We start from the raw sequence: 22,790 nt of genomic DNA, 5'->3' as shown, positions 1-22,790 counted from the left end.
CTCTACTACCCCTGCCTGCCACAAGAGCAGACTAACCCCATTTACTTTGCAGTGAGGCTACCATTTAATATCCTCTTTTTATCACTTGTTTTGTACCAAAATATTTATGTTTACTAGGACTTGATGAAGAGCTGTGTGTCTTCCTAATTCTTTATTTTGTATAATTAATAGTTGTGCAGTTATAAAGGATTTGCCTGCCAGGAAGAAGTACATTTGCATTTTATAAATAGACTTATCTAAAGTCAACAAGGTGTTACGCTTTGCTGAAACCTACCCAGCTGGGAGGAGCATTTACATAATAGCAGTAGCAAGTTTGTGAGAATTTAATACTATTGCTGGCAGTAATTAAATGATTCATTAATGACCAACTGAATCAGTTAGCAAAATGGGGGAAAATGGATTGGAAGAATCTTAAAGGCCAGCTTACATTCAACAGAAAACTTATTGACAAAGAGGGTATAAAGGGATATTTTGGGTAGGCATAAACTTTATGGTGCCGAATTTGAAGATGTGAGAACTGCTAAGAAAATGACTGCCCATTGTGTGTAATTGTAAAAAATCTCCTGAGAGTTGATTTCACAGTCTATTCATTGAAGGGTAAAGGTCTTAGGGAAAACCTAGAGTCAGAGAGAGAGGGAGAAGATATGTTCTGTCTTGTTGATCTCTTTACTCATAGCAACTGTTTGTTAAAATTCTTATCACTGTATTTAGAATAGTTCAAAAGACATTTTAATATTATTTAGCTATTCCACTGTTAGTCTAATTATTCTACTGTGGCTGGCAGCCCACAGGCATCTCAACCTCAGGGCATGGAAGTTCTCTGCATTGATATTGGCCAACTCTTGCAATTCTCTCTGCATCTCCATATACATTTGGAAAGTGGTCTCATGTGGAAAGCATTAACCAAAGTGTCTTTCAGCATGCCTCAAGAGAGTAGAGACACTGCCTGAAACTGGGGTGGTAATGTTGGAACTGTAATGTTATCCCTTCTTCCATTTTTCCCTGATATCTTCAGTACTCCCCTTGGCTTGCACAGAGCTAATCACTGGGTTTTTCACTGACATCTGTTTTTTTCAGTAAGTATTCCCAATTGATAAGTTTTGTGCACATTCAAAAATTAATAGAAGTCCTTGGGCAGAGATGACTCCAGGACGGAGTCCTTCTCCAGGCTTTTTTTGATGTTGAGGGCCACTGACCTTCAGCAGCTTTGCTCCTGGGACAATGTCATTCAAGTGTAGCAAGGCCCTGAAGCACAGCCAGATACACAAGAGCACAGAACTGCCTGTCCTCCATCCCTCTGGACTGACTTCAGAGCACGGAGACGTTTGCAGTTGTTGGTGCATCCAGCTGGAAGAGTCACCCGTGAGTCACTGCATCCACAACTTGCCAGTGTTCAGCGATGTGTGGAGGTAGTGTGACATGGAGAGTTTCCTTTTACTTCCCCAGAAATAAAAGCTGGAAGCATCCATGCACATGAAGTCCCTCCCAGTGGCAAACCTGTTGTGTGTAGCTATTGCTCTCCCTCACAGCAAGTGTCTGTGTGCAATTTCATTTTGCTTACTATTTGTGGTTTTGAGGTATTATTGCTCACTTTTCAAACAAAGTGGAAATTTGCTGCTTGATGACACTTTGTTGCATTTACACAACTGCAGAGATTGGCACAGTGGAAAGGAGCACAACAGGAAACTTTATTCCCCAGGCAAGCTACTGACACCTGAAAGAGAGACACTGCTTAAAACAGTTACAGAAAGAGAATTGTATTTTAGAAATGAAAAATCTGATTCCTATCTAAAATGCTGTTAGAATACAATTAAGACTTGTACCTTAATTTGTGCTTTTCATGACAGGCTTATGAATACACCTCTCCTGTTGGCTGAATTGGCAATGCTGAAAGAGGCCTTGCTAAGATGTTCTTACAGCAGGGTTGAGAGAGAGGTTATACCTGACCTGTGTGGAATCAGCTCTTGATGAAAATATTCTCCAGTTTCTCATTTTTTCTTGAATCTGGGCATCTTCAGTCCAACTGGTACAGGAGGCAGAGAGATAGTCTGGTTTGGGCAGCTTACAGTCTCATTTATGTAATTGAAATTGGTTGACAAGTACCTTACTTTACTCATCTTTAAAATGTTATTGATGTTTGCGGTTTTCTTGTTGTGCTTTTTTTTAAGAACAAAGAATTTTTAAAAATCTGCTGTTTATAGTGGCAGTGTTGGTTGTGCTTGGAACTGCAGAACTGGAAGAGGCAAAGATAACACTTACTTTACTAATTGAAAATGGATTTGAACTAAGCCTTCTAAGAAGCAAAATGTGGAAAATTACATGTATTTCCTATCTAATCAGCTCTTACAGTTTCCCCAAAAGGCACACATGAGGTTTGGAAGCAATATTTTCATGTCCTTTCTCTAGCAGCCTTGCTTTATTTCATATTCTGTTCCGTGTCTGATGCTGAGGTAGAACTTTTGCTAAATCTGCTCCTGTTGTCTGTAAATAAGCTTAGAGATCTAAACCACCTCATGATTTTGTCAGCACCCGCTGCATGTGGCAAGCAGCATTCATCATTGAGTGAGCCAGCAATCAGTCTGCTCGTGTTTCCCATGGAAAAGATTGCTGGCTGATAAGAGATGGTCTCCAAACCTGTTCAGACTCAGAGAAGTCTGATGGGAATAGCAGGGCTAATAATAGAAGTTGGAGCTTTTTATTTTCCCTCTGCAAGGTATGTATTTTGAAAAATTCACAGGAAATCACAGAAAATGTTTTTTTGGCCTTTGCTTGGGGTTTGGTGTTTTTTTTACCAGTTGCTTACTTTACAAATACATGGTTTTCACTTCTTTTAGGAGAAACATGAAACCTAGGGGTGAGTTTGTTTTGTTGGTGTTTTTTTTTAATTTCACAAAGATGCAGTGGTACCTAAAAAGATGCAATGGTACCCAAGAGAAAAGGGAATCAAACAGCAAATGCAGCCTGATATTGAAACAAGGGCAATGAAAAGCAACCAAAAGAAATGAGATTTGGGATTTTAATAAAATTACTCTATCCCACTGGATTATTCTAAGTCAGAATGTTCACATTTACTGATGAAAGCTTTAAAGATCTACTGTGTTAGATGAAATTTAAAAAAGGTCCAATGACTGTGCCTGCAGATTATTTCATACAATAAGTATTCTCCATCTCTTTTGGCCCTTTTCAATTTAGTAGAATATGTAGGTATCACTGCATGATGGAAAATCACACTTTCATTATGAAGTTCACTGCTCCTGTTCACTTGTTTACTGTTAATTTTTAAATGTGCAGTTGGAGCTCCTTGTTGATTGGTAAGTAAATAACAAGAAAAATCCATATGTTACCATGAGCCCTAACAAAAAACAAAGGAAGCAGCTAGATTTCATGCAAGATTAATAGGGTGGAACATTATCATGTCATTTATTGCACTACACAGTTTTTTGTTGTCTTGGGAACTATGAAGACCCTTAGCCAATTTCCCTAATTGAAAATTGAGTAAGTGTGAAATCCATGTAACTTTCTTTTCCCACATTCATATTTCATTACAGTTTTAAGGAAGCCAGTTTCCACCATAAATTCAGTGAAGGTACATCACACCAACATGATTGTTGGGAAGTCATTGAATCAAAAGGCAGGAAAAGCAACTAGACTTGGTCAAAAACTTTTGAGAACACAGAAGGCCTGGGTAGTCTAAATGCTGCATGGCTCTGGAGAGAGTTCTTGCTTCTGAAATGTGGCAGTGAGCAAGTGCCAGCAACTCAGGTGTGCTGAGAGCTCTCTTCTGTGTGAGCAATCCTGCTGGCATTAGGCAATGCTGAAGGAGCAGATGTTTAAAATTTGTATACTAAACACAGTACCCCTACTTGGAAGCAGCAGAGAGGGAAAGCATGTTAGAACTGGCAGAATTATTGGCATGAATGTGTTCCAAACCAGTAAGTTCCCTCTTGAGTTTCCTGCCCAGCATTTTATTTTTGTCTTATTTCAAGTGTTTTCAAATTTGTGGAGTTTATGACAGTATTACTCATGTGTTGAAACCTCTAAAGTGAGTTTTCCTAACCTAGAATTGATTTGAATCTTTTGTTCTGTGAGAACTTTGGGATTTTATTTTTTTATGGTTAGATACATTTTGAAATGTTGACATTTACTTTGAGATGAAAATTCTGTTTCTGCATGGCTCTAATGAGCAAGTTTTCTCACCCTGTAGTAGCTCACTGTGGGAATGCTGCACCCTTAGTGTGCTGGGCAGGGGGTGCTCTCTCAATGGGAAGTTATTTGCTACCTTCTGTCCTGCCTTCATCAAAGGTATGGCCCTCTTCATTTTATACTGTAAATTATTCAAACTGTGCTGTGAAGACGGAGTAATTCATTTCCTTACAGGTTTTTTTCATGCCTGTTATCATAGCATCTTAGCTCCTTACAAATGTTAATGAAATGAACATCATAGAGCTCTTGTGATGAGTTTATTCCCATTTATGTTTAGGAAGTGAAGTAAGAAGATTAAAAGCAGTTTATGTAACTGGAAAAATGGGTGAATTTTCAGGCATATACCAATACTGGCTGTTTTTTCTGCCTTTAGCAGACAATCTAATAAAGAAGGGAACACTTTCTCCTACAAATGTGGCTTCACTTGCATCCTTAGACAGTAACAGTAACAATGCTGCTACAAATATTAAAGTCAGAAATTATGAAGTGTTGACGAATTTTGACTGCCTGGTGTGAGAAACGTGGAATCCAATCTTTCTTTTTCAAAGCACTTTTTGAGGACAATGTGTTTTCCAAGTATTTCTCTCACTGGTCTTATTCGCAGCTGCAACTGCTCAAGTTCCTTGCTGATCTGGATATAGGTGTCATGGGGTGGGTGGCTGGAAAATGAGAGCAGTGTAGTTCGCTGTGAAAGTTCTGATTTATGTGATCTGCCCTGTATCATGTGGAGTTCGATGGCCTTTTGCCAAGCATGGCTTCATTCCCCTCAAACATGAACTTATCTTTTGCTTCTCTCACTTTCTTTCCTCCTTTACTTCATACTTTTCAACTTCTCCAATGGTGAAAGCATGGGTATCAGTGACTTGTATCAATAGCAAATTTACTTTGTCCTGCAATATGGCTATCCTCAGCACAAAGTGAGCCAGCAGACTTTGAATATCTGTGCTGCTGGAGGATTGGAGATAAAGAGTGAGGAAATATGTAGCCATCAGAAATGGCAAGTCATGGAAAAATCAATAATCAGAAACTCCCCCAAATTCTCTCTATCCTTTCATAGCTAGACAGCAGATTTTCTTTTTTCACACACCCTTGCAACCCTCCAAGTAATGTTTTTGTAAATATCTGAGTCAAAGCTTTGAACTCAAGGCAAAGGAGGGGCAGGCGAAATTGAGAAGTTAATGACAAATACTTGTGACAGACATTGCCAATGAGGTTGCATAATCCCGGGTTGTTAGTGGCATTTAGTGGAGGCACATTAGACTACAGCACTAGCCCATTGGAAAACATTTTTTAGGAGGTGTAGTTGAAAAGTAGGAAAGTTTCTCTGTTTTGAGAGGAAACGTATATGGTTGGATTAACATGGTGGACTTCCATGAGTAGGTATTTTTTTACTACATATGTGCAATTAAAAATGGAAGTTTTTCACCTTGTGGTTATACAGCATCTTGCCTTGAGAACCAGTGGAGTCACCACAAGTGGGCTTCTCAAGGATAGCCCAGAGAGAGGCTGCTGGCTGGTAAAAGGTCCACAAGGCTGTACATTCATTGCAGGTCTTTGGAATTCCTGCAGAGTAAAAATGAGACAGTTTTTAAACAGCAATCCAGTACTTTCATATTAAGCTCTCCTGTTTTAATGTGTGCTTCACCTGACTGTGTTTGTTTCAAAAGCTTTCGGTAGAATTAAAAATTATGGTCTAAGAAGTTGAATGTGGCATATGAAGGTATAATTATTTTCAGCTTCATTAAACCTTTCATGATAATTAGCAGTGTAGCCAGTTTGCCAGATAAGAGATATTTTTTTGGATGTCTGCAAAAGTTTCTTCCATCCCACCTGGCCAAGTGTGGTGGCAGGAAGTGGAAGTTTCCCATTTTGCAGTGATCAAAGACCATGCATGATCTTTCTGACCATGTTCTTCAGAGACAGACTCACCAGAGCTTGCCAGCACACTGATTTCTCTGCTGGTCAAGGGACAGGGAAGGACAGAAGAGGAAACCAAAGTCAGAGAAAATCTGTTGAGAATTGAAATACATCTCCTTGTGTCCCACAGTCTGAGCAGTAAGTTGCTGATCCTGCATTAGGCTAAGCCTCATGATTTTCCTCTTTCCATCCTGATATATGGAAACAGTCCAAAAGCATGGGCAGTAAAGATCCCAGGCTGTCACTTGTGTCCAGGGTCTGGTACTGGCTTTGATCACTGCCAGGGCTGGTATGTGTTGAGAAGCAGGACCTACGAGGCACAAGGTCAGCACTTGCTCCCCAAGGAGTTTTTTCTACTTTCAATTTAGAGCCTGAAATGCCATTTATTTAATGCTGCTGTTTAAATAATGATTTATAAGCCTCCAAGCCAGCCGTGGTACAGCTTAATTACTGCTGTAATTTATGGATGCCACTGGCTACATAAACACTGCTGTAAATATAAAGGATGTCTCCCACAAATTTTACTCTGATACTTATTTGATACCATTCATTTTCCTTTCCTTACACATCTTCTGTGTGAGTTGAGGCCGCTTCACTCAGCAATCCAGGTCATTCTGGTTCAGTTTGCCAGGAGTAATTGGGGCTGGGAACTGAAAAGATCAAATGTCTGTTTTTCTTACAAAGTATTTTAATTAAAATTTGAGTTTCCTTGAGCTTGGATGCAAACATCTGCATTAAGTGGCCCATTAAAAGGGTTATTTGTATTTGGGCTTTTTTTTGGTTATCTATTTGTTTTACTAGTTAATCATCTTCTTTCTCCAATTCATTTTGCCTTTGTGCACACATTAAGCAAGCAAACAAGACAGGAATAAGTCATGCACTGTAACAGAGCCCAGCCATTCCCCAGGCTGCAGCTTTGCTATTTGTGTTCTCTAACCTATACAAGGAGCATATATATATGCGTCTAATGCCAATCTGAGCTAATTCAAGTCCCGTCTCCACAGAGATGAATAAGCATGCAAATCTGCTGCTTTGTTTTGGAGGAATAGCTCCTGGAATTGCCTGACTCCCAGTTGCAACTGACATATTTCAAATACTACAGTCAGTTGGCTTCAGGAGATTTGTGCCCCTGGGCTACAAATAAAACCACCTGGGAAGACAAGTAGGGTCTCTTGAATGCCTTGGTTCCATTACAATTAGTGTTAATGCAGTGGTGTGCTTGGAAAAGTGAGTGCCTTTAAAAAGTGATAATGAATTGAGTAAACAGAGCAACCCCATTGCCTACAATCAGCGCTCCTCCGAATCTCTGTGTATCTCTGCAGCTGCTGGGATAAAACATGGACATTGCTGAAAAGATTGCAGATAAACTGAGTGGGACATGAGAGCTGGTGATAAGCATGGGGTTCAAAACCATCTGTGGGGTAATTCAGAGAGACAAGAGTACTTCTGAATTTCAGTAGAACTTCAGGGTCTTTTAAGTGTGTCATGATGTTGCTAGCTCATGGAAGTGCTCTGGGATGTCTCCTAACTTTCCTCCAGATGGTACTTCCAATAACTGGGTGCTATGGAGGTTCATTGCACACCTCTAGGAGAAGGGATCACCTACTCGGTTAGCAGAGTCACTTCTTACACTTTTGTAGTGCCCATTTGCACACTGTGAACCCACTGTGATCTGAGCCCACTGTGTCTGGCTTATGGCTTTGCACCTCACATAGGGAAGGCTCTCAGTGGTGTTTCTGAGAATGCATTTTTTTTGTTGGAAGCACAGCAAAGCCAAGGGAGATACTATCTCCCTGCCTTAAACCCTCACCAAGCAGCCTACAGAAATTGCCAGCAGCCAGATCCAAGTGACTTGGTCTATTTTTTCGGCAAAGCTTCTAGTCTGTAGTCATGCCTTGACCCTGACTAAAATACAAGGGTATTGTGCAGCCTGCATGTGGCCAGTCAGAATTGTTCTAAGGAAGGCAAAAAAATAGAGCTGACAGTAGCACAGAGCACCCTTTTCAGGAGCCATGGTCCTTTATTAAAAAGGTTTGGCATGTATTCCCCCCACCTCTGAATGATTTGCACCGTAAAATAAGCTTGAAGAGAAATAGTGGCTGTTTTCCTACATGCTTCATTAATTTTTAGTTTTGGCAGGCAATATAAATAAAAATATCAACTGCACATCTAATTGAATCGCCAGTGATTTCCAACTCCCTGTAGTACCAGAGAACATGATGTAGCAGTACTGCTTAGTGAGCACGGATGAGTTAGGCAAACAATGGCTCGTTCTGCCCAGAGGCTTTGCTTTAATCTGGAGCATTTACCCATTTAATGTGAGACAGGGCAGTTATTCCTGCAGTGGGGAATTCACAGCACAGATCTTTTTGTTCTTCCAGGCTTGTCTTCCAGCAGTGACTGGAAGCACATGTAGGCAGAGTCAGCAAGGTGTCAGTGAACTGCATCCACACTCAGACTTTTGAGGAAGGATCTCTGGCATTTCTCAAGCTTAGCCTCCTCCGTACATACTGACTTCTGGATGTTGCTGAACTAATTCCTGCCTCCTTCAGGTGTCTGATCCAGAGCATGGGCCTCTTTAAAAAAATTAAATTAAAAAAAAAGGCCTTGTCCTAAGTATCATCACAAAGGACTTGGGACAAGAGAATTTCTATGGTAAGAAAAATTATACCTGTCAGGCTACTTGATATCTGACTTCTCAGTTGTCAAGGGAATCAATTGCCTCCAGAAAAGGATTTTTCCCCTACGATTACTCAGGGTCATTTCTGAATGGATTATACTGACCTCTAATTGTAATGTTTGGTGACCTCATTTTGTAAGAGTTGGCTCATTTGCACATTGCTGGATGTCTTCTGCTGCTTAGCACAGGTAAAATAACTGGTGACTTTTGTTTCTTAGTAGCTGTGGTCTTCTGTGGACTCCCTGACTCAAGGGGAGTGCAGGAGTAGGTATAGAACAGAAAGAAAACTACAAGTAGAGGTTGAACTATTTTCTCTGCTGCAGAGAACATAACAACAAATATACCCAAAGCAAAGGTAATGCATGTAGCCAGGAGAGCATCTTGAAAGTTCCTGTTCTTTCTAAATCCTGTAGGCATGTTACTCCTGAGCTAGACAGAGAGGATATCAGTCTTCAGGACTGTCAGTGGAGCAGTAAGTGCAGCAGTAAATTCCCACACAATTAAAAACCTATCTTGTGTATTGTGTTGTTCTTGAGAAGTACCAGAGCAGGCTGCAGGATTGCAGCCCTCCAGAGGTCAGAGCTGCATTCCACCTTATAGCACCAGAAAGACCTGGGTAACTGAAATTCTTTATAATGTGCACCACTAGACATTTGACAAGGTTAAACAGGTCAAAAAAAAACTTATCAAGTAAGTATTGAATTGAGGAGATTTCTCAAGGTGTTCGTCCCTTCAGTATTAGGCAGGATGTTATGACCTGTTGGTTGAAAGGAAGGAAATTTGGTTATCTGAAGTGGTTTTGTTGGGTTTTTTTTTTCTTTTTCTCTAGGATCTGCTTCTCTGTCAAAGATGGCTCTGGAGGGTTCCTTCAACTGCTGGAATGGAACAGCAATCAGGCTGGGGCAGGCGTGTGACTTCATCCAGGACTGCGCCGAGGGAGAGGATGAGGGAGACATGTGCAGTGAGTAAATCCTAACCCCCAGGTTGTATCATCCTTTTCCAGAAACATTGATTGGTTTGAGCTTCAATGTCTGAGACTTTAGCACTAACAGACTCATTTGGTACTATCAAAAGACCTGTATTCCCCATCACACATGCAGTTTCTCTGGGTGTCTGCCTGGAGTGCACCATTTGATGTTTCTGGGCTCACCTACATCAGTTCTGCAGCAGGTTCTTAACTGCTCTCGGTGCTTCATCACTTCCAGTGTCCTGATCAAAAATGCAAAGGAAGTATAGCCTGAATAGCTAGATGCCTTCCAGAATTATGAAATGTGTAGTTGGTTAGAGCCTTTAATCAAAATGTAGTGCAGCATGTGGCAGAGGGGGAGAGGAAGGAGAAAACTTCTAAGATGAAAAATGACTAGAGCCAGTAGCTTGTCTTTGACCAACTCCTGTGTCTTTGTAATTCCTCTGGTTTTCTACCCTCTCTTCAGGAGTCAACAGTCTAATAACATACAGGAGAAGACAGATAGCAGCCTGAGTTTTTTAAAAACTTGCTGTGCCTGAGTACTTTCTAAAATGTGCTGTGGAGCTTAGATATTTTAGCACCTTCCTTTAACTATCTTGAAGGTGCCTTATCACTTCTTCTGTACCTCTGTACATTTTACCTCCAGCATCCTCTCATTTGCCAGTCTACAAATAGTTAGGAGTGGTAGATTGTCGGCTGTATGGTTGACTACAGGGCAAATATATCAAGAAAAATAAATATTGAGAGCTCATTATTCAAAGTGTATGTGCCACAGCTGATCTAGCCTATGGGCTATTGCAATAGAATTGTGTTGATTTGGTATGTAAAAAATGTGTTTGCTGTTTCTAGCAAAAACTTAACATAACTGATACACAACTTCTAGCAGATCTCACTTTTTTGCTGTTAATAAAGAAATAAAGTAACAGACTTTATTGGTGTGGAGAACATTGGTTTGACCTGGGATTATGTAGTAAACTAGTTAAAAGCTTGAAATTACATGCTTCTCCATCATGTTAGACATTGTTACAATTTGAAATTATATTCTTTAATGACACACACATTGAACATTAAATTCACAGGAACTGCGTCAGCACTGCAGCTCCTTAGAACAAATAATGCTTCATATTAGTAATATTGAAACCTTATTTGCACCTAAGAGCTTTAAAACCTCATAATGGCATTTCTGTTGTGTTCTACTCTATAATTTTAAAAAGGTTGGATGCATTTTCATTTCATTGGAAGTAGGAAAACATTATTTACACTCAACTGTATGTCCAGATCCACTTTGGTACCTGTGTGCAATAAATGGCTCTGCACTGTGAGAGTAATCCTGTCTATACCAGAGGGAAGGAAGAGTGGAGTTCACAAGGTGGAGTTGTACCAATCATGGATGCAGACTAAATACCACCATGGCATGGGGCAGACCTAGAGAAACATGCTTGCCTGTAATTTTCAAATATTGGGTACTCTTGTGGCAGGTGTGTTGTCCATATTCACCTATCAGGAGGCTGGCTCTGCCTTTGTCCCCAGCTGCCACCCTGTACCCCATGGTGAGCCCAGTGGAAAAGCAGCCAATCCCTCCCTGGCATATGTTATCCACAGGGCCTGGTTTGGTTGTCTTTTCTCCCTCCATTCATCTGTAGCTGTTTCTATAGGGCAATATAGCACTTACAGCTGTGTTGGCAAAGAAATGTACTGAGAACATCGGTGAGAAAATGTAAAATGCAGAAGATATTTAGCCAGCTGTTTAGCAGAGCATCATTCCCCAGCTTGAGGAGAATGCCATATGAATTGTATTCACCCATAGGTACTGGGAATGAGAGGTCTTACTTCCAGCCAAAACATCCAGAAATCATGATCTTCCACTCAAGCAACAAAAAAGCATGGCTTGCCTGAGCAAGAGCTTCAGCTATAGATGTGTCTGTTTATCCACCTACAAGTCTGCTCAGTTCTATGGCTGATTCTTCTACTTTTGCTTCTTTACTGTGTTGAATATTGTTGGCATAAGGCTCCTTACAGAAAACAGAGCAGTGATGTAAAGTTTGAGGTCTCAGTTATATCTGCATGGCAGCCTAACACAAAACATATGTCATCTTTCAACGGTTTAGTTGTCATTTTGCTCCTGAGCAACACAGATATTTTCATCAGCTTTTTGCAAGTGTAGTAAAAAGTGATTCATATTTATCAAGCAGAGAAAAGGGTTTCCCAAATGGTTCTGTGTACACAAAAGAGCTGTCAGAAAAAGATGTGGCTATGCTCAAAACTGAGACAAGAGGTTTTAAACATGCCATTATCAAAGGCTTCTATCTTTGTGCTTCAAGGAGATGTTGGAGTTTTTTGCCTTTCACAGTCTTTTAGCTTTACAGGTACTGATGGGTTTTATTATGATTTTAATTTTTTTCCTATTAATTTGATTTTTATTCCTTTCTTAGGTGAAAACAATCTCCCTGAAGCCTGCTGTTTGCTAACATCTCTTTAGTTATTAATGGCCAATGAAACATCATGGTGCTGGTTCTGCTTTGCAACCAATTAGTCTGTGTAGAAGGTGTAAAATCAGAGAGGGATGACCCCTAGAGAAAAGCACATTGCAGTTTGAGTCATAATCAGATATCCTTGCAGGAGTAAAAGACAGCTTCAAAGAGGCAGATGTGGGATGAGATGCCGAACTGTGTGTGTGTGTTGACTCAGGATCAGACACACAGATTTAACAGCCTGATGGAAGTGTCACACTAGAAATTACTTTGCAGAGCATACATTGCGGACACACAATACTTCAGATAGCACTGATGATGTGCCTTGGCTAGTAAATTCATGCCTTTCTGATACAGAAATTACACATGCCAGCTACCATAGCAGGCTTTGACTCTATGTTTCTGCTGAGTTGATAAACTGAAAGATAGATTGCTCCATAAAAGTACTTTTTTTTAATGGTGTAATAGCTGGAGCTGGGTGTCACTGAAGAGGGACCTAGAACAAAGAAGTCCCTGGTTGATTATACTCAAACAATCTGAATTCCCCAGCCCTCATGTGACTGTTTGGATCAGTTGTCCCCCATATGAGAATCTGGGAGCACTTTCCGTTCTTTATTGGGTTCTTTCCTTGCCTCCAGGTAGGATGTTTCTATTTCTAACGTTGCAGCTTCTGTTAATGAATTTCTTATCTTCCGTCCTGAACCAGCTCTGGGGTCTTTGCTTATTTGACTGAGTGTAAAGTTCAGTGTATCTGGTGAAAATTCACAGCTCATGCCTAAGGCTTCGGCAAATTTATCTATTAATGCTAAGCAACGAGTTGTATATAAGGAGTTTACCAAATCACACTACGTATGGATACAACTTAAAGCGAGAAACCCCAACATACTTTCCCTTATTGTAGTAATCACATGTAATATACCTTGTTTGGTACAAGACAGACATGAAAACTCAAATTATTTACTAATACAGATTGACAGGGCTCTGCTTTACAGAAAGGTTGAATTTGTTTTAGCAGTTTTGTACTTCTGCTTTTAGTTAACAGTACCTGGGATTTTGGTTCAATAATCTTGGATTGCACGGCAGCAAGTCAGGGCAAAATTTAAAATTTTACTGAAAAAAGGTGCATATAATTCTGGCTAGTGCAAAGTTATTTTACTTTCTGTCACATATTCACAAAAAAAGAATTAATCCTGGGAAAATATTGGTTAACCTGTCCAAGCATGTTAGGTAAGTAATGCATATATTTAAAATAAAAAACCAAAACATTTTAAATAATGGAGGTGCTAATAGAACATTTATTATCTAGAGACCCAGAACTTAGAGAATTCACTCAGGATACAACTAACCCAGGACTCATTCTTCTGCTTAAGTGAATTTGAACCTATATTTCCTATTTCCATACTGAGTTTCCAAGCCTGTGGTCTGGAGTTCTGATCTAGTTTAGAAGAAAATGGTTACCCAAGTCTCTCCTGAGGCTGCACTTCCACATTTTATAAATTTTATCTGGAGCAGGAAGTGAAAGTAATCTTTATCTTTCAAATAAATCTCATAATCACTGGGTTATAGGGTAATTTTCACTCTTTGCCTCATTGAATATTTAAGGATGTTAAACACCTTAGCAGGTGAGATAAGGAAGACAAGTGTCTGATTCCTGAAAGGAGTGACTCAGGCTGTGCTGTGTCACTGGAGGACTACATGCACACCTCTGTGAAAAGACCAGATGGCAGCTAGAATGGGAACCTTCAAAGTTTGATTTTTGATAACATGGACAAGTGACCAAAAAAAGCTTAGATAATCAGTTTTAGAGGGGCCAGTTTACTTTTCAGGCAAAAATGCATGAAAAAATTGTGAGATTCATTTTTATCCAGATACAGCCCAGCAGAATATTCCTGCAAGCAAAATGATGAAGTAGCAACCTGTTGCTGTGCTATGCTCCTAAGGTTCCTGTCTTGCATACACTAATCCTTCTGCTCCTTTCTTTATCAAAAGCTGTACTTATAGAAACAAATTCTAACCCCTGGCAGTTTTGAACTCAGCAAAGCAGTCTGGCATTAAAGGATAACTCTGCTGACTGCTGAAAAGTATTTTCTCTTTTTATGCTTCATTTCTGGTAGAATTTGTCTGGCCAACTTTGCTAGCATAGAAGCAATCATTGAAACAAACTCATGTTTAAGATTCATGTGATTCTTTAAATTGTTTGAGTAGCTGATCTGTTTGGCTTCTGAGATTTCTACCTAAACTTGGTAAAGGTCCCTATATACAGAATAGTGTTTTACACTTTGTTCTTTATAACAGCTTGGAATTTCACCCAAAAGTTTAAACTGTAGTATCTGGTTGATTTACACCTAGTTTTGAATCAAGAGATGACTCCATGTGCTTTATAGGTTATAACAGTTGCTAATTCTCTTGCTATTAACAGATGAAAAATCTGAGTTAAAGAAAAAGGAACTTGGACTTATTTAGATTTTGCTTGAAAGGTATTTCACTCTGAAGGTTTGAAAATATTTGGTTAAGAACAAGTTTAACATCCAACAGCTTTTCCCTACTTCGTCGCTCAAAAGCTGAGACTCTTACATTCTCAGAGTGCTTCAGTTTCACTGGACTACTCTGTTCTCTATCCCATACCCACAAGTTGTATTTTAATCTTACTAAGGCCTAAATCTGCTGAGGCTTCTGTCACTGTTTTTAATATCCAAAATGGCAGGTTTCAATAGGAGCAACTCCTGCCCTCTCATTTCCTTCATTTTCCTATAAAGTCAGATCAGCTTGCCATCATCAGTGCAGTGTCTGTGCTAATGTGAGTTTTAATCACAAACACGTAAAATGGAGAAGTACAGGTTGGCAGAGAAGTGGTAGCCAAAGAGGTCTCTGTGGAGTACCAATACATGGAAGCACAGGTGCTGTGCATATTCAGAGTAAGAAAGAACAGCAAAGAAAATGCATCCAGGGCATGGGACATCTGAAAACTCATAAAACATTAATTTGAGGAAAGGGAATGAAATATTCTGTGAAAGTAATAGCTTCTTATTTATGCCCTCACTAGTTCATCGACAGTGAGCTTTTCCTGGCCTCCAGGCAAGGATTGCTACTTAGATGACTCCTCCTGCTGCTCTGACTTGTTTACATCATCCTAGATAGCAAATGGCCATGACATGAATTCAGTTGGACACCGAGCCAAGCTGTTTCAGTGGGAATTCAGGGCACATTATAATTTGTCATTTTCTTTGTATCCCAGCCTCAGGCTGCGCTATGAAATATAATCAAGTTCTGCAGAGGGGTGAAACACAGGGAAGTAACTCTCTGCTCAACAGCTTCACATTTAAAAACCAGGCTGAATGAATTTAGAGATTTTTAAAAGGAAAAACTTTTAAAAAGCCTTAACTTCAGTAAGGTTTTGATATTTTCATAACAGATTTAGATGCTTGTAAAAAATACCACTAAAATGTGGCTCTTGTCTGGATGTCAGGTTCCATGTCCAAAACTAACCCTTACCAAAAAGCTACAGATAGAGAATTTTTTTCACAGTCCTCTGACAAGTGAGTTGTGATTCAGGCTCCTAGAAAATCAAATATTTGTGGTCTAGATGCTGCAGTTGGGTGTTCTACAGTTGTTTTCTCTGGGTACACCAAGGAACACATGCGTGTTCCAATGACAGTCAACTGCCTTTTAAGGTGTGTGAGTCAAAGCTGAGGCCGTGTGAGCAAGTATTTAGTTGACCTGAAATCTCAGCTAGGAGGATCTGCTGATACTTAAATGTTTTGAATGATCTGGAGCTTGAATACGGGTGGCTCATTGTCTGACAGACGCTTCTTAGATATATAATTTCAGTGGGAAAAAAATAACCACAACAAAATATATGTTCAGGAGAAGCCTCTTCTCATACAGGAGCTAATGAAATTACCAGTATCACCAGAAGATTCTCTTGCTTTAAAAGTTTGTGATCTATCCTACAGCTTGTAAGTGGAGAAATTTTTATTTTGATTTTATCAAGCAGCTAAAAGAAAAAACTAATTTCCTAGATTTCTGTTTGTGTATGAAATTCATTTTTATCTTGTAATGTTAAACAGATTTCTTGTATCACTTTCCTTTCTTGGAGCAAAAGGAGAAATACTTTGCACCTTTTGTAAGAAGAACTTGAATTTGTAGGTAGAGAAGTACATGGAAGGCATGAAATTACCTTCTGCTTTGAATGAGATGACTATTGCTTTAAAACTGGAAAATTTCAACACAAAAAGCTTATAGAGCTCTGCTGTTTGGAGCTGGGAACTTGCCTGAAATCCTAAGCCAGTGACAGAATGAGTGGGCTTCAAAGCCTGAAAGTATGGATTAAAATAAACTATCCTCTTTGTAGCCATTCATCTCATGGGAGACACTGATGAAAAAACTGAGGCACAAAAGGATTCAGTGCCCCACCTGAGGCCACATCAGTGCTCACAGAGAGAAGAGGTCATGTTGCTGAGCTGGGCTGCATAGAAACCTGGACTGTATGGGATGGAATGTTGTTAGGAATATTTCCCTCTGTGGGACTGCAGAAGCAGAGCTTTGGAAAGTCATCTCCAAGATGTAACCGTAAATAAGCTTATACCTGCAGAGTTGAGAGCCCAGGTATTTAGGAGACTGGTGTGTACTGAGATGTGTGCTCTCACTCAGGTTTGTCAGTGTGTGAGGAGTCACTTAGCCACAGTCTGGGGGTTGTTTCCCTCTGCTCCTCCCTCCCCCGGTCAGGCATGTGCACAATTCCACACAAAAGGTCGGAGTAGGTGGGGGTGCCCACATGTCCTGGGCAAAGCAGTCCAGAAAGGTCATTGCAGGGAGCCTCCTCCTAAGCTCACTTAGGTTCTTCTGTGTGTGTCTTTCCCTCTTGCAGGAAAACTTCCCTCTGGCTTTTACTGTTCGTTTGAAGAAGGGGATTGTGGCTGGATGCCAAGCTCCTCTGCGTTCCATCCTTCTCCATGGCGGATTGGAAGCCCAGAACACAACCGCTTTCCTTCGATAGAAGGTGTGTGAGAGTAAACAGTACGTGTAGAGCATAAACAGCAGAGAGCAAAAAGGGTACAGTTGTGGTGAGGAGAGGGAATTAAACACAAAACAGGTTTTGCACTTACATATTCAGCCTCCAGTGAAACAAATCCCGTCTTTCTACTCTCAAACCCCATCTTTCCACTCTTAAGTGCTTTGAGCAAGATTGTCCTTCTCCCTTTTTGTTTTGAGGGTACAGAAAGATAACCTCGGTCTTCACCACTGACATCAGATACAAACCTTGACCCTTTCTAAACAACTTTGTACCAAATGTTTATCTGCCTGACCCTCTTCCATACTGATCTGTTTTCTTCTTTCTGATTTTCCTATTTACTTTCTCCTTTGTACTGCTGCTTTTTTCCCCTGCTCACATCCTAATTTTTCTCTTTGTTTCATTATGCCTTGAGTTGCACTTTCATGTACAATTACTGTATACTTGGTTCTCCTACCTAAATGCCAGTCATTTTCTTCTCCTTCTCATACAAATGGATGAAGATTTAAGTAGCCAAGAGAAAACCCACTACTGTCCTTTTTTCTCTTGTTTACAACAAATTATTAAAGTAGCAAAGAGCTATACCTGTATTTTCGTTTGGTTTTGGTCAAGATAACTGCTTTTCTTCCAAGATACTTTTTGTTCATAAAAGATACACTTTATTATTTGCTCTTGCAAGGAGGATGAATTCGAAGTCAGGGAGCAACATAAGGCAGCTGTAGGGGGAAGGCAGACAAACTCCTTAAGTGTGGTTACTGAGTATATTTGTTAGGTAGGTGAAGCTGCATCCCTAAGAAATGGAAAAAGACTTCAACTCCCTGGCATTCTGCAGTAATAGGAGACAGCTAACATAGGCTTGGGGCAGGTTTCACAAACCCTGAAACCAGAAGGTGAGTGCTGCAGTTTGACCTTTCTTCTCTTTTATCCAGGTTGTGCACTCCTCCTTAACACCAGCAAAGCACCATCAGTTGCAAAGACTGTCATGACCAGCACTGCATTTCCAGCTCCTTTGAGGAACTCCCCCTGTGAGGCAAGTCATAATGCTTTCTTTTCTTTTGCAATTTACAGGCCTTTTTTGTGTGTTTGACTCAGGTTTTCAAATATAGGTATTAGGTCAGTAGCAAGGCAACCACTTTCCCTGATGGCTTTTCTATAAAATATACCTGTGCAGGGGAAAGATATGGTTATCTGCTTGAATGCCACAAAATGTGCTCTGAAAAGCTTACCATATCATGTCCTCATTGTATCACATGTTGTACCACAATCTTCTTAATTAGGTGTGTCTGCTGTAAGAGTAGGGCAGCCAGTGTTACATAAACACAGAGACGAAGAATCCTACTACATGAACTAACATTATATTATAATATTTGCAACATCCAAGAAAGAATAGGCTTCAGGACTTCCCCTGAGCCATTCAGAAAATCACTACATGCTTTCTCTAGCACAGCTGGGATTGGGGCTGGCAGGTTTTCATGCTGCTGTGCTTCAAACCTACCAACCCTCATGCAGGCCTCGTTCATAGGAGAGCTGAAGTTTGCAGCAGCAGAGAGAAATTCATGCAGAATAGAACCAGCTTCATATTCAAGCAGAAAAGCTATTGACAGTCATGAGACATCAACTTAAGCAAGTACATCTTGCCAGACAACCTTGCTCATGGTTGTAATTTCTGAGTCAGTTGTATTTAACCCTTACAGTGCAGCTTCAGACAGGTGACCTGTCTGCACCTTCTCACTCTGTAGCTTCACAGATTGTAGTATCACTGATCAGATTTATTTCTAATTCATGACTTTGAACCATGGCTAGTGACTTAGAGCATTTCACATCTTGCATGGCCACCTGGAAATCTCACATACACTTCTGTATCATGGAGCAGAGGGATTTGGGAAAACTGATACTAATAAGGTGCAGCTGTTGGTTGGTTGAGCCCAGAACGGACAAAATAATCAGATTATCCCTGTTCCAGTAATCTTAAAATGTAGAAAGGACAAGAAGAGGTTTGTAAGAAGCTTCTCTGGAATTAAACTACCCCAAAGGTGGTGTTTGTTTGGATTAAAGTTTGTTTCAGTTCAATTCTGTTTAATATCTCAGTTCACACAGCAAAGTGCCTCTGGTTTTGCTCTCTTGATATATTCATGTTCTCCATCTTTGAAATATATTCTACCTTGTTTTTCCTCCCATCTGTGACAAAGGCATATGCAGGTTCTGAATATTTTAAGACCTTGTTCTGCCATGGACCAGCAAGAGCGAGTGTTTTTCATAATCCACCTGACACAGGAATCACAGTGAATGATTTCCCAATATCTGTGTATTTTTTTCTTGTGTATACAACACTGCAAATAATTAAACTTGCCATCGGGGGAGAAGCTGCCATGTATTTCATCTGCTCACATGCCATCCCACCTCCGTCACTCCCCTTGGCACTTAAAAGGCATCCGGACGCATCCAGCGTTGCAGCTGTCGGTAATAAAGAGTGAAGGAGTTTTGGCAAGGGTTTTGTCTCTTGCCTTTTCATATAGTGTAAAAGCTTCTCTTCTCAGTGGGTCCCTGGTGGCTTCAAATTCTATTTTACTGGAACAATCTGTCTGTGCACAGAATAATTTAATTCCACTTTTCAACACAACAGAAGAAGAGAAAGGAGATATGCCTCCCTACGTACTTATTCTTCCAAGAGGTGCCAACAAACTTACTAATAGTGAAATTATAGTCAGAAAAGAGGTTGTGAAAATGCTATAATGCTGTCCTGTATTTATTCACTCTCAACCACTTCCTGATTGAACTGGCTCAAGTTCAGGCACTAAAAGATGAGTTTTCTTTTACCTGTCACTGCTGACAGCTTTACCTGGTATGTCACAGCCAGGACAGATTCTCTGGAAGCTGAAATCCCACAGAAAAAACTCACTCATAATTCATGTTGCAAAGGGATCTCAGCAAGTGTGTGTGAATTAGACCCATTTATTTTTCCACCATCAGATCCAGCCTTAGACCTGCCCTTCCTCTAGCATTTGATCCAGCTGTCGTGATCCTTTAGAAATCTGCTTGCTCTCCTGAGAGCAACAAGGAGATCAGCAAACATCCCCAGTTTGATCATCCTGACTCCCCTCTCTTCCCTCCCTGCTACATGGAAGCTCTTGGGTACTACAAGACCTGCTGTTCAACAAAGTTATTATTTTTTTCCCCTTATCCCCCAATTTTCTTTTATCCAGTCATGTTAAACCAATCACACCCACTACAGCAGAAGCTGACACTGCTTTTTAGCCTGAGGTGTTCATAGGAAATAATTACTTCAGCCTCAGCAGGAGGAACATTACTCGCCATAGTGCTGTTTACCAGGCTGGAGGATTCTGGGTTTTGGCCAGGATGTCCATGAAACCAGGACTCAGTGCTCATAAGAAAACAGCCAAGCAGTCCACAGTGGGTGCCAGCCACAATGAGTTTCTAATGCTTCAAGCTTGTTTTTTTTCTCCCTTGTGGTAGACTGGCAAAGGAGGTGACTGACCAGCCTGGTCCAAAGACCTTCCTTGCTGAGGTTCTGGGCAGCTGTTTGCAGTGGTGTCGGTGTTAGCACTTGGAGACACCACAGCATGGATGAGCTTGGCATATGAATTGCCACTGCATGCAGGACTAGTATGATACACCATCTTTGTGCTCTCTGCAGCGTGAGGTCAATCAGCAGGAGCATGCAAGCTGCCTGCTCTTTCCATGCCCTGCGGGAGGCTCCTTGTTAACTCAGGAAAGGAAACATCAGCCTCACCTACTCTGTACTGCCCCACATGCATCAAAAGATGGGAAAGGGATAAAAATGCACACAGGAGATACTGTAATAAACACAGCCTGTATTTTCCCACGCATTTCGGATTGGCCCTAATGTGCCTTGCACTTTTTGTTTAGCTTTGTATTGCACTTCACTCCTGTTTGTTTTGAGCAGACTTATATTTTCATTTTCTTTGTTCTTCAGTGCTTTTGGCAGGTCAGAGCAGTCAGTTTGTGATGCTGCCCTTTGTTCTTGGTTCAGTTAGCTTTTCTCTTTCCTTTTGTTGTTTTATTAAATCTTGGCTGGAGTATCCTGGCTTCAAAGAATCTCTCTTGTTTGCAGTCCAGACAGCCTTTGTTATCTTTTTCATGTTGCACTTTCAGTAGAGCCCTTTGCTTGTTGACCCCTTTAAGTCTGTGTTTAAAACCCACTTTATATGGAAGAGGGTAGCTGTGGCACTTCTACTAAATCTTGGGTGATTGCAGGAAGTGGTTCACATAGTCTGTGAAGAGATGCTCCATTACCCTGAAGTAGCCAGAAAGGGGAGATGCAACAAAAAGCTCAGGAAATGCTTCTGGAACCAAACAGTCACAGTAATTGAGACTGAAAATCTTTTAACCCACATGTAAAAGTTCACTGGAAGCAAAGCACATGTAATTGAGCATAGGAGTGCACATAAAGTGCAAAGAATTAAGCTAAACAGTGGCCTGATTTAAAGGCAGAGTTTTTAGAGCTCAAGCAGTAAAGCACAGCGTTATTCACCCCTTCTGTCACACTGAGGTTCCCCTCCTCTGATTGGGAATCAGCTGGTATGCTGGTATGATGATGGCTGGCAAGGCAAAGAGGATCATGGGGTGGGTATGCATTTCCTCATTTTGAAGAAGAAATCCATGTGCATGTTATTAGTACCTGTACTGGGAATCTAGGAAACCACATTGCAATTAAATCCAAGGGAAGTGTTGTCAACTTAGACGCCAACCATGCCAAAACTAATTGCTTTGCCACAGCTGATACTCTTAGGTGTGTGCAGTTTCCAGACTATCATGGCCACCTACTTCTCAGTACTTTGCAAAGAAGTCAGAGAGCTGACAGAAGTTTTGCAGGTGTCCAGGGATTATTCACCTTTGTGTGGAAGCAGGAGACTCAGTTCTGACCCCCTCCATGTCTACACAACAAGGCAATCCCATCACCCTCGGTCCCAGCATTATTGCTGTACATGTGCTGACTTGCTTTATATTCCATATTTTAGAGATATTCCCTATGTCTGCATCCTCAGGCCTTGAAGGATGTTGTAGTACCTGTGGATCATAAGACCCATTCCTGTGTCTTCCCAAAGTGTATGGGTTTCTCTCATAAAGATATACCAGACCAGCTCCAGAGTACCTGCCTTCTGTGAGGCTGGTGCAGTTGTACCTGCCTGGGCTGTAGTCTTGCATCTGTCCTGCAAGATTCCATTGTGTGGTAGGTTGTTACTACTCCTTCTGTTTGGAAGTCACTCCAGAAACAGGAGCAGTCTGGAGAATGATTTTTAGAAAGGCTGTGCTTTCCTCAGCACAAGGGAATCTGTGACAGAATCTCAGTGCCATGCCTGATAAGGAAAAGCCAAGCATGCAGCTTTGGTGTGGGCTGTCAAAGAGAAGGAGAGTAACAACAGAGCTGCTGCTGCCTGCATGGGGGTGAATTTGAAATTAGCCTTAAATGTTATTGCATGCACCTCCACAGGGTAAGGTGACTCTGCAGTAGGGAGTGCTTTGTGATTAGGAACCAGATTATTACATTTTCCTGTTAGG

General features: G+C 40.7%; 1 protein-coding gene across 1 annotated transcript in view; it reads left to right on the top strand.

Annotated features, from left to right (window-relative positions):
* ALK (ALK receptor tyrosine kinase) overlaps positions 1 to 22,790 on the top strand; it is a 307,378-nt gene that overhangs the window by 219,808 nt on the left and 64,780 nt on the right. Inside the window, exons 6-8 of the mRNA XM_085054627.1 lie at positions 9,630 to 9,761; positions 17,106 to 17,237; positions 18,179 to 18,279. Coding sequence (XP_084910753.1) covers positions 9,630 to 9,761; positions 17,106 to 17,237; positions 18,179 to 18,279 — 365 coding nt within the window. The remainder of the gene's footprint in view (positions 1 to 9,629; positions 9,762 to 17,105; positions 17,238 to 18,178; positions 18,280 to 22,790) is intronic.

The sequence above is a fragment of the Lichenostomus cassidix genome, chromosome 3, assembly GCF_008360975.1.
Source record: "Lichenostomus cassidix isolate B80296 chromosome 3, HeHo_3.0, whole genome shotgun sequence".
Classification (NCBI taxonomy): domain Eukaryota; kingdom Metazoa; phylum Chordata; class Aves; order Passeriformes; family Meliphagidae; genus Lichenostomus; species Lichenostomus cassidix.
Note: the sequence above shows the minus strand (reverse complement) of the source record. Positions and strands in the feature narration are given on the sequence as shown.